The sequence below is a fragment of the Sander lucioperca genome, chromosome 21 (assembly GCF_008315115.2).
Source record: "Sander lucioperca isolate FBNREF2018 chromosome 21, SLUC_FBN_1.2, whole genome shotgun sequence".
Classification (NCBI taxonomy): domain Eukaryota; kingdom Metazoa; phylum Chordata; class Actinopteri; order Perciformes; family Percidae; genus Sander; species Sander lucioperca.
In genome coordinates, this window is record NC_050193.1 from 11,343,458 (window position 1) to 11,358,295 (window position 14,838).

The 14,838-nt window shown below is 41.9% G+C and overlaps 1 protein-coding gene across 2 annotated transcripts; it reads left to right on the plus strand.

Moving 5' to 3' along the window:
• Window positions 1–860: 860 nt before the first annotated feature.
• Window positions 861–14,389, plus strand: tecpr1b (tectonin beta-propeller repeat containing 1b). Of its 2 annotated transcripts, none has more exons than XM_031312709.2 (26): window positions 861–1,081; window positions 1,345–1,444; window positions 2,493–2,725; window positions 2,817–2,999; window positions 3,499–3,621; window positions 3,800–3,922; window positions 4,352–4,526; window positions 5,986–6,086; window positions 6,172–6,273; window positions 7,381–7,508; window positions 7,604–8,217; window positions 8,594–8,712; window positions 8,839–8,994; window positions 9,076–9,225; window positions 9,419–9,576; window positions 9,865–9,992; window positions 10,484–10,577; window positions 10,710–10,806; window positions 10,880–10,959; window positions 11,062–11,118; window positions 11,204–11,378; window positions 11,621–11,756; window positions 11,957–12,049; window positions 12,123–12,229; window positions 12,421–12,540; window positions 13,314–14,389. In XM_031312709.2, the coding sequence occupies exons 3-26, from the start codon at window positions 2,501–2,503 to the stop codon at window positions 13,446–13,448; spliced, it is 3,579 nt and encodes a 1,192-aa protein (XP_031168569.1). In that variant the 5' UTR covers window positions 861–1,081; window positions 1,345–1,444; window positions 2,493–2,500; the 3' UTR covers window positions 13,449–14,389. The 2 variants fall into 2 exon arrangements, with proteins under 2 accessions (XP_031168569.1, XP_031168571.1); XM_031312711.2 differs by having other exon boundaries at window positions 964–1,144.
• Window positions 14,390–14,838: the final 449 nt, after the last annotated feature.

Genomic DNA, 14,838 nt, shown 5'->3' on the forward strand with positions numbered 1-14,838 from the left:
ATGATATTTACATGTTAAATGCAATTTATTAAAAATAAAAGTACTCATTCTGTATTAAATGTTCCCTGTCAGTGTTTTACTTTTACATGATATTTAGGGTTATTATTATTACTGCTGCATTAATGTGTACTGTATGTTGCATTTTCCTGCTGCTGATGTTTAAAGTTGTGCTAATTTTAAGTCATGTATATAGGCCTACTGTTTGGTAGTTTAAACTACAGCAATGCATTATATTCTACAAGCTCATCATATGTTTGTCCTTTGAGAACCACGTATCTCTAAAAAGTCACTTTTTCACGAGCTCAGAAAAACAGCTGTTTCAAGCTTTGTGATGATGCATTTTCCTGATCCAAGATGTTTTTTTAAATAGTTTATTTAGCTTAAGAAATTGAAGTTTTTCATTCTTCAGTTTATCAGAAAAATTCCAAATCACCAAATTTGGAGATTCGTGGTTTTCACTGGACTGTGTGTGTGTGTGTGTGTGTGTTTGTGTTTTTTTCAGGCCTGTGTGTAGTGATTTCTAACAGTGTAAATTGTAATTTCCCCACTGGGGATCAATAAACAGTATAAATAAATAAATAATAATAAATATTTACCTCTGGAGGTAGTGCAGTAGAAGTATAAAGTTGCGTAAAATAGAAATACTCAATAAAAGTAAAGTACCTGTAATTTGTAACTAGGCCTACAGTACTTGAGTAAATGTATTTAATAGCAGTCCAGTACTGCCAAACATTAGTGTTATTTAGGAAAGTTGGCAAGTTCCTGAGCACCGGTCACTCTGGCATTTTCCATTCATGTTGTGATAAAATATTCCAAACTGTAGCCAAACAAGTAAAACCAACCTTGGCTTCAATAATTCATTCGGCGCTGAATAAATTATTGAAATATGCGCGTCAATCAGCAGCCGTCGGAAAAAAAAATAACAGGGAGCTCCTCGTGTTCCACCAATAGGAGCAAGGGATACCACACTCCTGAAGAGTTTCAACCAATCAGAGCAACACTTCCTCCATTTCCTGTTGTGGGCTCGGGAGTTGGACGGAGCATTCCTCTGGTCCAGAATGGGAATTAAATACCACAGCCGGTATGTGCGTGAATGACTTTACTTTTCTTCTCCAAAGGTGTTGCTCATGACAGAGCCCCATATGTAAGTAATATATGTGTTTGAAAGTCTCGAGACTGAGGAAATGAGGAGGGTAGCTGACTGCTGCCTGTTCCATGATGTAAACAGCTTATAGCCGACTTTGCGGCATAAGAGTCCATATCAATTATCTGTGTTGTTACTCTGCATTGCATGCTCAAACTCCCTCTGTTGTTATTCAACATGTATTTCTGTATCTGTCCTAGCATGGGCCTCGGAGATGGCAGATATCGGCTGTTGCACCTGATGTCATGTCGCGTGTGTTGATTCTCCCTTGACAACCGCGGATCAGATACCAACATTCAGGTAACGTTACCCTGCTGTATGAGCCCACGGTGTTTGTGCGTACGCGTGTGCGTAAAGCTCCACTGCATGCTATAATGTACATTAAGTTTATTCCAGGAAATTGCTGATTGATTGTATAGTGGTAGTCGAGACTGAAGCGGATTAGTGTCAGTCGATAAAGATAGTGTCATGTTAGGCAGCCAGAATAAGCATAAGACTTCCGGTCAGACATTACAAATTAAAAGCCCTCTGCCACGTAAAGTTGAAGAATTCCAACAAAACAAAGCTTAGGGAACATTTTAAGATAAGTAAGTAAAAAATAAAGATTTCTGTGGCTGTGGCTCAGGTAGAGCAGGTTGTCCACTGATCCATTTTGTGTGTGTGTGTGTGTGTGTGTGTGTGTGTGTGTGTGTGTGTGTGTGTGTGTGTGTGTGTGTGCGCGCGCGCGCGTGTGTGTGTGTGTGTGTGTGTGTGTGTGTGAATTCTGGTGATATGACACATCACTTTGTTCCTCGTTTTCTAGGGGTGGGGGAAACATAGTATCGCAATCCATCTTTTATTATATACATTGCACAAAGAGAATTTAACTTTTTGGTACTAGAATAATAAAATCAATTGGTTTAATAGTCCACTAGATAGACTCATTGAAGTGAGATGAACAAACAGAGAAATTTTCTTTTAAAATGAAAACTTTATAGATAAAACAGATGTTGACAAAGTTTTCCTTTGGGGACATAATCTGAAGTTTGAAAAAAGGTAATAAATTGTAATATATTGCAGAATACATTAATATGTAAAAAATTGGTGATTCCAGCCCCTGATGTATTCCTCTTACTGCTCTAATCCTCTTTCTTATTATGGTGAGATGCAGACTACCAGAGTAAAGAAAATAACTCAATAATAAATAGTCACTATTCAAGGATGAATCTAAATGTGAACGTTGCCTTTGCTTATGGTCGAATGTCTTCAGGATATCAATAATAATAAATAATAATCAAAGTGCACAGAGTCATAAAATAAATACCAGGCAGCTTGGAAAGATGAGTGCTCTCTTGCTGTCTCTGTTCAGCGGCCATCATGCCCATCACGCTGCTGTGGGCCGTGGATGTGTATGGCAGGGTGTATGGCCTTTCCACAGCTGGCCAGTGCTGGGAGCGTGCAGATGACATGCTGCTAGAGCTGAAGCGTGTCACTGCGGGGAAGGATCGCTGCTGGGGCATTGGCTGCGACCACCATGTCTACCTCAACATGATGCCCAGTGAGACCCCCATCCGCTACCGGGAGGAGACCTATGAGAACCAGGTTGGCCCAAGCTGTATGTTGATACGCTTACAGTGTAGACGCAGAGTGTCGTAAATGCTAAAGTGCTGTTGCTCTTTGTGTGTGTTTTCAGAGGTGGAACCCAGTGGACAGCTTCACTGACACACTGCTGCCCACCGACCGCTGGCCATGGAGCGATGTGACCGGGATGAATCCTCAACCGCTCCACAGCTTTGAGCTGCCCTCCCGCAGCTGGGATTGGGAGGGAGACTGGTATGTGGATCAGAACTGTGGAGGAGAACCCAGCCAGACTGGGGTAAGAAATAACACATATAACACTCTCATAACTACTCACACATACACACAAAAGTCCTGATCTCATTTAATCTATATTCTTGTAATTTATTTTATGCCTTTTGTTGTTTATGTAGCCAACCCAATGTTTGTTTTTATAAATTCAGTGCTTACTTGTGTTAAATTTGTTGTTGTTTGTTTAGGACTCTTGTACCTGTAATTGATCATTACACATTTTTTACTTCTCTTCCGTAAGTGAGATTCCTTCTACAAGCCCCTAGGGGTTTTCTTAATCTCACTTGCACAATCTTTATTTTATATATTTTTTTATTTTATTGTGTTACTGTTGTCTTGATTTCATTGTGCAAAGTAATCAAACTCAAACACACACACAGTCCTTTTTAATGTATTTATTTGCTTCTTTCTTGCTTGCTGTCTTTCTAATTTTGTGAAATTGAAATATTAAATGTCTTATCATACTCTGTATACGCTAGTGAGGCTCTGTTTGTGTCTCTCTTCAGGGCTGGGAGTATGCAGTCGATTTCCCGGCCAACTTCTCCCCGGACAAGAAATGGAACTCTTGTGTTCGTCGCAGGCGGTGGATCCGTTACAGGAGATACACAGCACAAGGCACCTGGGCAAAGGTTTGGACGCTCTGTGTTTATACTATATATATATATATATATATATATATATATATATATATATATATATATATATATATATATATATATATATATATATATATATATATATATATCTGTAGAAAGGTTGAGTACAGGTCCGACTGAAGATTAGAGCAAAGCCACTGTCTTTCTGCAGATCCCTCTGGACAATCCCAGGAAGCCCCCGCTGCCGCTCTGTGACATAAGCTGTGGTGGTTGGGAGATGAGTGACCAGTCTGGGAGGTATCCATACCTCTGGGGCGTGTCCCAACAAGGAGAGGTTAGTCCACTGGACCAACAGTCTTCTTTCAACTTAAAGTGAAGCATTCCATGCTCCACTCACTGTGGTTTTGAGAATTTGCAAAGACAGGGTTTATTAAACAAGCAATAATCATCAAAGTTCCTGTTGATGCAGCACTGAACATGCCCCGGTGATGATTTTCTTTTACCACAAGAGGGCAGCATGACTTCATATCATTTACATTGCCAAACTTAAACCAATTAAATCTTGTATACAAATAAAATTATACATTATATAATATAGTTTGATGCTATGTTAATGATCTATAAAATGTACTGTGCTGACACTGGTATTTATTTTATATATATACATAATATCTTGTATTGTGGTTATATCATTTTAAGTCAAGCAGCATACTATACAGTATCCTACCCAATCCAATTTTTTGACTTTATCTTTACCCTGCAGGTGTGGTTCAGGGAGGGCATCCACCCTCGTGTCCCAGAGGGCTCCCGCTGGGAGGAAGTAGAAGTGCCCAAAGAGGTGGCTCAGTTATCGGCAGGCCCCGGAGATCTGCTGTGGGCTTTACTTTGGGATGGGAACCTGCTGGTCCGTACCGGCCTCACCCTGGACAGCCCGACTGGTCAGCGTTCACTGTAGTTCACATTTACATGTACCCACCACAATTATTTTCCATTATTTCTCATTTTTGTCCCTTTTTCTTTTTTTCAACAATACTTGTATAATAACTATACTACTTCTCTGTATCCATTCTTCTAAATTGTTTGTGATTTTTGTGACCGTAAGATACAGTTGATCTGGATAAGAGTCTAAATTGTCAATATCAACCAAAATCATTTTATTTGTTACAGCATCATTGTACATGAGGTACCTATTTAATATACAGTCATGTGAAAAAATTAGGACACCCATGCTAAAGTTGACTAAAAAGAGGAATAAAAAAATCATCTTTTGGAAATTGATCTTAATGCCTTAATTTAAAAAAATTAGGAAAAATCCAACCTTTAAGGACACCAATTTTGTTTGTGAATGAATAATGTATCATAAATAAATACATGTTCTTCCTTAAAATTCAGGGGGCATAAGTAAGTACACCCCTATGTTAAATTCCCATAGAGGCAGGCAGATTTTTATTTTTAAAGGCCAGTTATTTCATGGATCCAGGATACTATGCATCCTGATAAAGTTCTCTTGACCTTTGGAATTAAAATAGCCACACATCATCACATCCCCTTCACCATACCTAGAGATTGGCATGGTTTTATTTCAGTTAGCCTAATAGCTGGTTTGATTTGCATTGAGAGATGATTTTATGGAAAGTACCCCATGCCAATCTATAGGTATGGTGAAGGCTATGTGATGATGTGGGGCTATTTTAATTCCAAAGGCCAAGGGAACTTTATTAGGATGCATAGTATCCTGGATCCATGAAATAACTGGCCTTTAAAAATAAAAATCTGCCTGCCTCTATGGGAATTTAACATAGGGGTGTACTTACTTATGCCCCCTGTATTTTAAGGAAGAACATTTATTTATTTACGATACATTATTCATTCACAAACAAAATCGGTGTCCTTAAAGATTGAATTTTTCTAATTTCTTTAATTGAGGCATTAAGATCAATTTGCAAAAGATGATTTTTTTATTCCTCTTTTTAGTCAACTTTAGCATGGGTGTCCTAATCTTTTCACATGACTGTATACTGTACCTAAAAAAAGTATCTCGGACAGAGGACGCAAAGCTTTTAAGAAAAGGTGGGAATTTACTGTAATCTAGCTGCAAGTCTCACAAGATAGACCACCAGTAGTGTTGTCATGATGCGGGGACCAAAGAAAATAAGCCAGACCTATACTGCCTTACGAAGATGATCTGCGGCAATACTTTTTGACATTTTTCAAAAGTCAAATATGATTGTTTAAGTTTAATGTAATTTGAACAAAAGGTGTAATTCAAACTAGCTTTGTAGGGCAGAATATTTTACAAAACATAACATAAACTACCACAATAATGGTGACCGCTTGCTAAGATAAGGGCTTGCCTTCGTGCTGTTTCGGTAAACATGCAGAATTTTCTTCTATCAGGCACATCGTGGGTCGAGGTGGAATCACCAGGAAAGGAGATTGAAGCGCTTCATGTGGCTGTTGGAGTTAGCGTGGTCTGGGTGGTCACTAAAGACTATAAGGTGAATCATTACTCCTTGCATGCGTAAAACTGGCTGGATTCATTGTGATGGTAACATATCTGTGTTAATGCACATGCGTTTCAAGGTGTGGTTCAGGCGTGGCGTGAACTCCCACAACCCCTGTGGCTCCGGCTGGATCAGCATCGGAGGGGAGATGATGGTGGTGGATGTAGGACTCAATGACCAGGTTAAGAAGATTTCTGTTGATAATTTAATCATCACACCTTTTTGATGAGAGCCTAGGCCTTATCACAGTGTATTGATTTCCCCCTTAAAGGTATAATACAGAAGACAATAGCAAAGTCATCTGCATAATGTAAATGTGTTTATATAACAAAATTGTAGGTTCAACAATGTAGACGGGTATTTTAAGAAGAAACAATGTGTGACACCATAACATTTAAATGTATTACACACCAAAAACAACATACTAGATTTTTTGTCAGTTACACTTAATTATTATTAACAATATAGTTTCGCATTCCAGCCTTTTTGTTTCCTTTAAAGCCTACTGTAGCGTGTTTTTACTGAACTCTAGCTGCTTCCCCTCTGAGCGATTCACTTTACCCTCAACATTGGATCTGGTTTCAGGACAAGCCAGATCAGGGCCAGGGTCAGGACAGAAAGGCTTTCGGTCTTTATCTCACTGCTGAGGACTTTGCTAGCACTGCAAACCCACATCTCACACCTCCTCCCCTTCTGTCTCTCACCTCTGTTCCCCCTCCCCAGCCCTTCTACCTCTGGCCTCTAGTCCTGCCCTGCAGTTGCCCTGTAACGCGAGTACAGCCAGCCGTTCCAGCCAATGTCCCAGCAGTAGCACCTCAGGCCCAGCCTTATATATCCCCCAACGCACTAGGATTAGGTTATGGTTCGGGTTTGGGTTCGGGTTAGGGTTAAGGTTAGGGTTAGGTGCCTTGAGAAGGAGACGTTGGGGGCTTAAAACACCACCAAGCTCCTACTGGCCTGACATGTGGGAAACTCCCTAATTAGAAGCTGGCCAAGCTGTCATCATCATATCCCATATTTCATATTTCAGGGCTGCAATTACGGATATGGCTTGTGTGAGGCGTCAGTGTTACAGTATATGGCCTTATAAAGTAACAATTGCCTGTGTTCTACTAGTGCCACTGATACACTTTTTAAAGAGTGAATAAAAGGTTTATTATATTTTATTTGACAGGATTCTGTCATGTTTATCCCATTAGTTTTTATGTAGTTACTGAATTTCCTTTCTTGTGATTACTGAGTTCACCTTTGTTGTTCTACATTATTTTCTTCTCTCTTCTTCTGTCAGGTGTGGGCGGTAGGTGAGGACCGCGGCCTGTATTTCAGAATGGGTGTGACGCTGTCTGAACCAAGTGGGAATGGCTGGATTCCTGTTTCTGCCCAATGGGGCAATAGTAACGAGGTTATCCCATCCAGGTCTGTATAAATAATCGAGTTGGATCCTGTAATGAAACGGACCTGATTATATCCCTTATTTTTTTCCTGCTCTCTCCATATGTGTTGTTTAATAGGAAGAAGTGTGAGTTTGGTGGCCAGCTGACTGAGGCCTCACAAGGCTCGGTTCTGAGCTGCACGGACTCTGACTCAGAGTTAGGTCCTACTGACTCACAAAACAGCACCAAAGACAGCCCAGTCGTGGAGGCAGCAGCCCCCTCTGTAGTCCCATTAGGGGAAGCAGACATGCCCACACCTCCCCTGAAAACAGAGGACACTCTCTCAGCCTCCCAACAGGATGCCCCCAAACCATTCATCCCTGCAAGCGACAGCTTCATTAACAGCCTGGTGTCAGACCGTGACAAAACGTCCACTCCCCAACTGTCCATCGCAGAGGTACAGCAGGAAGAAGTCGAGGAGCCGTCCCCAGCCCCGATACTCCCGACCCCTGAGACCGCAGGACACGACGTCCCCTGGATGAATGTGGATCTGGAGGGAGCAGAAGCAGCTCGATGTGCACAGGCGGCGGGGCCTTTGTTGGGCGAGGGCAGTGCTGCTGCCACCTATGCCCTGGGGACTCTAGAGACCTCTCACGGTGTTGGAGAAGAGGACGGGCCAGTGTGGACCTGGATCTCTGGTGGAGGCTGCGATGTGGATGCGAGCTCACAGATCAGCTGGCTTAGTCCCACAGGTATATGGACAACCGCTATGCAGTGATTTTAAGATTGATGTATTTACTAAATGAACAATTAAATTAGCAACCTTCCAAAAAAACATACCTTAAATAAATGAAAAAAAAAGATCTGCAGGTGAGATGATGATGGCTTATGAACATTGCATGTCATGTAGTGAGAGTACACAAAATAATGTAAACACACCATGGCAACTTCAACTAAATCACAAACAATGTATATTATATCTGTTATATAGCTTTGTTTGAATGTTGCACACTGTGTGTCTGTGTGGTGTGTTTGGGCTTTTACATGTATAGAGATATACTGTACGTGTCATCTCTATGGTTGTCTGTGTGTCTGTCTAAACGTCTGACTTGTATGTCTTCCTGTCAGGTCCTCTCACCAGTTCCCTGTCACTGACTCCAGTCCAGTCTGTAGCCTGGAGCGAGCAGCAGCAGCAGCAGCAGGAACACAGAGAGGAGATCAGCAAGAAACCGCTGGAGAGAAGCAACGTAAGACTGCTTGTGTTTGACACTCCTCTTTAACTCCTCCTTTCTGCCTCGGACTGATCATATCTCCTCTCTTGTCACATTTTTTTCTGTCTATATGTGGTAATATCCTCCCGTTTCCCTTGCCAGTCGGTGTGGGTGCGTAAAGGTGCGTTGCGCTGGTGGAGAGACTGGAAGCCTCAGCGCTGGGTGGATGTGGCTGTTGCCCTCGAGCAGTCCACCAAGTCTGACGGCAGGAAGGACAGCATTTTCTTTGTCTACTACACACAGTATGATGAGAAAAAGGTTGGTTTTTGCTATGGTCGGTTAAATTCTCAACTGTCTACTGACAGCTGTCATACTAATTTTCTTGTCTCTTTGTCACAGTACCTTCATGTGTTTATAAATGAAGTGACGGCGCTGGTTCCGGTGCTCAGGGACTGCCACTATGCTTTTGCTGTGTACACTGCCCAAAGGACCAAACAGAGGTGGCCTCTGGTACTGGCAGCACAAACTGAAAAGGACATGAATGACTGGGTAACAGTTGCACAGAAAATACGTACTTTTTTTAAGCACACTGAACATGCAGCAAACACTAAAGTGAAAATGTAGATTAAAACGTTGCATGTTAGGTAGAATTTTTCATTTTTTTTACTTTACTAGTATTTACATTTACTAGATAAAGCTCATTGCTGATCATATTCCCTGTTGTTTCTGGGTCTGCGTTTAGTTGTGCCTGTTGTCTGACTGTTGCTGTAAGTGTCGAGGGCTCACAGGTCCCCCGTCCAGACAGGCCCTGTGGTCAACAACCTCAAAGGGAGACATCATGGTCCATGAGCCGTCCTTCTCCCTGGAGGCCCCCGCAAACACACTGGCCTGTGACCTCATGTGAGACTGATACCAAATAGTAGACTCTGTAGCCTGCTTCTTTTGTTTTCATCCTCTCTTTCTGGTAGACCTGGTTTCCCATCAGCTTTGTTGTGCCTACATTGTTTTAATTCTGCTACATGTCAGTTAACGTGTCACTTACATACTGCTCTGCATGGTGAGAGTGGGTGTTATATACGTGCTGCTAATGTGCCAAGTCTCTTTCATACTGTGTGTGGCAGCACTTTTTCTCTGTGTGCTAACAATAGTGTGGCTAACGCTGGGTGCTTCCGCTGTATGGTGCTGCAGGTTCTGGCGGCAGGTCCCGGGTCACCTGCGCTGTGTAGAGTCTAACAGTCTGGGGCTGGTGTGGGGCTTCGGGTGGGACGGCACCGCCTGGGTCTACAGTGGGCGCTATGGGCAACAGCCCACCCCGGGTAAACTTGCCCATATATTTCACCGCAAATTGAAATCTACACCACGAGGTTCATCTCCTTGATACTCATATGTGCAAACTATTGATGGGTCCGACTCCTTTTTAAATTCTCAGTTTGTCATGTATTTATTCCTACTGTTGAAATTATGAATCAGTTAGTCGATCAACATAAAATTAATCTGTGACGATTTTAATCATTGCTTAGTTATTCATCAAGTTAACATGGAAAATATAATTGGTACAATAATCTCTTATGAAAGTAGTCATTAGCTCCAGAGCTGTTTACTTCTAATGTTACATTTACGTCACATTTATAATTAATTATTAACATAACACATAAGAGACACTCAATCTTCTTGCTAACAGCTTGTAGTTTTGTGTGCAATTGCTTTAGCATCTGTTGCAGATGTAGAGACATGTATGCACATACACACCCGTGTAGCTATTTATTTGCTAGCAATACATTTTTGTCCATGTTTGTGTTTACTGCAGGAGATGCAGTTCAGATGCACCAGCAGACTGATGTCAGGAGTGTTCATGTATATGAGAATCAAAGATGGAACCCTATGACAGGCTATACAGACAAGTAGGAACATTTCATTTTTTTACAGTGTTCAATAAAGTCTTTGCGGTTTATCTTGATCATTAAAAGGCTTTTGACAGGACTGTCTTTGACTACTCCTAAAAACATAAACTTTTTGTATTTTTTTGGCTCCAGAGGACTTCCTACAGACCGTCCGATGTGGAGCGATGAGAGCGGACTAAAGGAGTGCACCAAAGGAAACACACACCCGCCCTCCCCTGAGTGGTCCTGGGTAGGTGCGATCTAAAATCCCTCCTGCAAACACATTTCATTTCTTGTTTCTCCACCAACAAACTGTGTTTCAGGTGTCAGAGTGGGCCGTGGACTACAATGTTCCTGGCGGGACAGACAAAGAAGGCTGGCAGTACGCGGCAGACTTCCCTGTGTATGTTACTATTATTTTTTTTTTTTTAGAATGTTCAAAAGTAAAATCAACATTGTAAGAAAGAGAGGTGTGCCATTTGTCTGACTGATCTCTCTCCTACAGGACGTTTCATGGCCACAAAACCATGAAAGACTTTGTTAGGCGCCGAAGATGGACTCGGTAATCAAACACACACTCGCTCACATTTCTGTGGTTTGTAACTCCGTTTCTTTAGCATTAAAATAATCATATATTCTACGTACAGGAAGTGTAAGGTCACATTGAGAGGTCCGTGGCAGCAAGTCCCACCCATCCGCCTGAGTGACATCTCTCTGATGCCCTGCCTGGCCCAGAGCAGCATGGAGCAGGTCCCCGTCTGGGCCCTCAGTGACAAGGGAGATGTCCTGTGTCGTCTGGGAGTCAGCCCCAAAAACCCTGCGGTGCGGAACATGCTGGAAAACTAATTCTGACATTAAACATTTACAGTTACTTTTAGATCTTAACCAAGAGAGATGTACAGTAAGTGCAGCAGGAACGATTCCTAGATGTTAGTTTCTTACGTCATGATAACAATAATTCCATTGTGATTCCTTCAAAGTGTCAGTTTGCGTTCCATCTTTTCTCTGCAAACGTTAACTGTAAACAACACTAACCTCTAACGCCAGTGTGTTTGATCTCACAGGGCAGCTCCTGGCTACACGTGGGCACAGACCAGCCCTTTAAGTCAATCTCAATCGGCGGAGCCAACCAGGTGTGGGCCATCGCCAAGGATGGAGCTGTGTTCTACAGAGGGTCTGTTTCCCCACTAAACCCTGCAGGTCAGCTGAAGATGTGAAACTCAGATCATGTTATCACATATCACATCTGCAAGACAAAAATCATAAACGCTTAAATGGAAATCTGTATTGCATCAACACACTAGTCCTATCCTGTATGCAGCATTAAAAGCCCATGAAGGTTTTATTGTTTGGGTACATGCACCAGGCAGTAAACTTCCAGCGCTCTCGCCCCTTTACAGGAGAATGCTGGTACCACATCCCGTCTCCCCCCAGGCAGACTCTCAGACAGCTGTCTGTTGGGAGGACCTCTGTCTTTTCTGTGGATGAAAACAGTGAGTAGCAGTAAACACCACATTTTTACTTTATTAGAACCAGACTCCAGTAAACCCTTTATTCTTCATATAGGTAACTTGTGGTACAGACAGGGCCTCACCCCCAGCTACCCTCAGGGCTCTGCCTGGGAGCTCATCTCTAACAACGTCACCAAGGTTTCTGTGGGACCGCTGGACCAGGTCAGTATGACAGGAAGTCAAGCAAAGAAATGAACAACTTTGTGAACACTGCATTTACCAAAGCCACTAAATCAGCCATCAGAAGGCGTCAGGACAGCGATGATGGGGGACACTTGATTTTCCCGCCACCTATCTGATAATAAACCACAAATGGCTAATGTTTGGCTCAGTGCTGTTGCTGTGCTCTCCAGGTGTGGACCATAGCAGATGGAGTTCCAGGCTTCCCTGCTGAGATTTCTGGAGCTGTCTGCCACAGGCTGGGGGTGGGACCCATGCAGCCCAAGGGCCAGTCCTGGGACTATGGTGTAGGGGTGAGTCCATGATCATTAGGTATACCGCCTCTGATTCACATTTCAATAATAAGAGGAAAGGAAAATGAAAAGAAACATACTTTACATAACATACATTTGACCTTAATATTTTTTGCTTTAATGTTAGCACCCAATGAATTGAAATAAAGCTTAAAAGATATATTTCTCATTATCAACAAATCCGATGAAAAGACCAAAACCAACAATGTCTGTCTCCTTATACTTTCTGACTTCCCTATTCTGTCTGTGGTAGCCTAATTATTCCTACTGAAGTCCTTTTTTTTAATTAAAGCTCTGTAACTTACTAAAACAGCTGGGCACTGTAGTTTTTATCATACCTTACTCAAACAGGAGTAAAGAGTGCATTTGTTTGAGACTATTTCAGCGGTGGACTAATAAACGTTTGGTGCAGATATGAAATAGCGCCAATAAAACGATTCTGACTAACCTTAGATCGCAGAGGCTCACAGAGTAGCTAACTCCAATATTACAGCTACACATTGTACTGTATTTATTTGTGTTCCTTTGAATCTCAGAAACAATGTTGAGCAAGATAGAATTTCTGGTTAGCATTAATTGTGCCAGCATCGAACAACCAAACAGCAGAAATCACGCAGCAGGTTATTTCATTTTTTCATTATTTTCTCTAATTTATTAGAATTATTGAACAGGGTTTAAAACATGTTTCCAGAATATTGTGGCCTTGTTAGTGCCCTCTAGTGCACAAGTGAAGTAACGTGCAAGTAAGTCTTTCATGTGTATTTGACTTCCAGGGAGGATGGGAGCACATCAGTGTGAGGGGAAACTCAGTAGAGGCTCCTCGTGCCCCCCATCCTGCTCCTGTCGGACCCCCACGCAGCCCGCTCCCCCCGCGGCCGCAAGTGAACGGGAACGCTGTGGGTGTGTAGCACCATCCCACCTTTTCCTCCTCCCTGTTTGTGCCTGGATCCTCATTTGTCTCCTCTGACCATTCCCACAGGCCCTTACCCCTTCATGTAAAGGGAATGCACAATCATACCACTGAGTTTTAAAGGTATATTTTGGTTGGATTTGACACTTGATCGATGGATGAATGTTACACCCTGGCTTGTTTCACCAGGCAGAAATCATGGCAGTATGCAGCGATGACAAAACAGAAAAGGGAGCACAAGAGCATTTTAATGGATCTTGACGTCTTGTGGGTTAAAAATGTAAAAGCGAGTGCATGTCTTGGCTCTTACTAGGCTTTGCCTATTGGGTGTTTTGGGATCTAGCAATAGCTTTACTTCTTACATACAATATCCTGTGAAAAACTAGAAGGGTGGGACTTTGATAAAGGGCTAAGGCTTAGGTACTAAACTAACTTGTCTTCAAACACACAATCCCACTGTAGCCTAAATTGGTTTGGTTTCTAGAATCTTCTTTTGTTTTTGCCTGTCATACATTTGCATGCGATTTCAATTATTTATTTACGTAGCGGTATTATGCATTTGTTGAATTTGGTTTCTCCATATGTTTTGGTCTATTATGTTTGCAATGGAGTGTTTTTCGCCCATATTGCTCCGACAAGCCTTCCTAATATTGAAGGCTTTTTCAAAAGAAATTTGAGATACTTGAGGAAAATATAATGCCCTTTAATTACAAGCAACTGCAGAGAAAGATATTGAAAATTCAGTCTGCATTACCAGACCTCTCTATCCTCCTGCAACAAGGGAAGTTCTTCCTGTCAGCGTTACATCGATCCACATAACTGCTATGACCATGATATGACCGTGACTGTTGAAATGCCACAGTAGGTCTGGATGTCACCATGACTCAACGTTAATCTTACAAGGGCATTGAAATGTGAAATAAAAGTCTAAAAACATTGCTTTATGTTCTAGCATCATTTCAGTCGGTCTGGAAAACAAGTTGATTGCAGTTTGTGAGCTAGAAGCACATAGTAATTCCCCTGAATTTTTATTTTGATAAATTGACTCCAAGGTTGAAAACGCCATAAAAAAGACCTATCCCTGACCTTTGGGACACGTGTGGAAAATATACAACCATTTGTTACACCTGAGCATTAGAAAGCTAAGAGCCAAGTAAATTGCATTTAGAGTACTTAACACAATAGTTACATGTTTGAAGACATATACAGGTACTGTACCTATGGATGTTTTTCACAGCAGACATTTTGACTTGTCATAGTAGGAAAAGCACAGCTGAAAATGTTAACGATGGCTCAATTCCATCAAGTGCACCTGTAAGCTATTTCAGTGAGTCAGCATGCATAATACCAGGGCCTCTCCTAAGTGGAATGCAGCCATCATTAATGAT

Excerpts from the sequence above, each read along its gene's own strand:
- tecpr1b (XM_031312709.2), top strand. The coding sequence starts at position 2,501 with ATGCCCATCACGCTGCTGTGGGCCGTGGATGTGTATGGCAGGGTGTAT. Across the intron at positions 10,807-10,879 it reads CCTCCCCTGAGTGGTCCTGG|GTGTCAGAGTGGGCCGTGGA; the intron begins GTAGGTGCGATC and ends ACTGTGTTTCAG. Across the intron at positions 12,541-13,313 it reads CCTGGGACTATGGTGTAGGG|GGAGGATGGGAGCACATCAG; the intron begins GTGAGTCCATGA and ends TTTGACTTCCAG.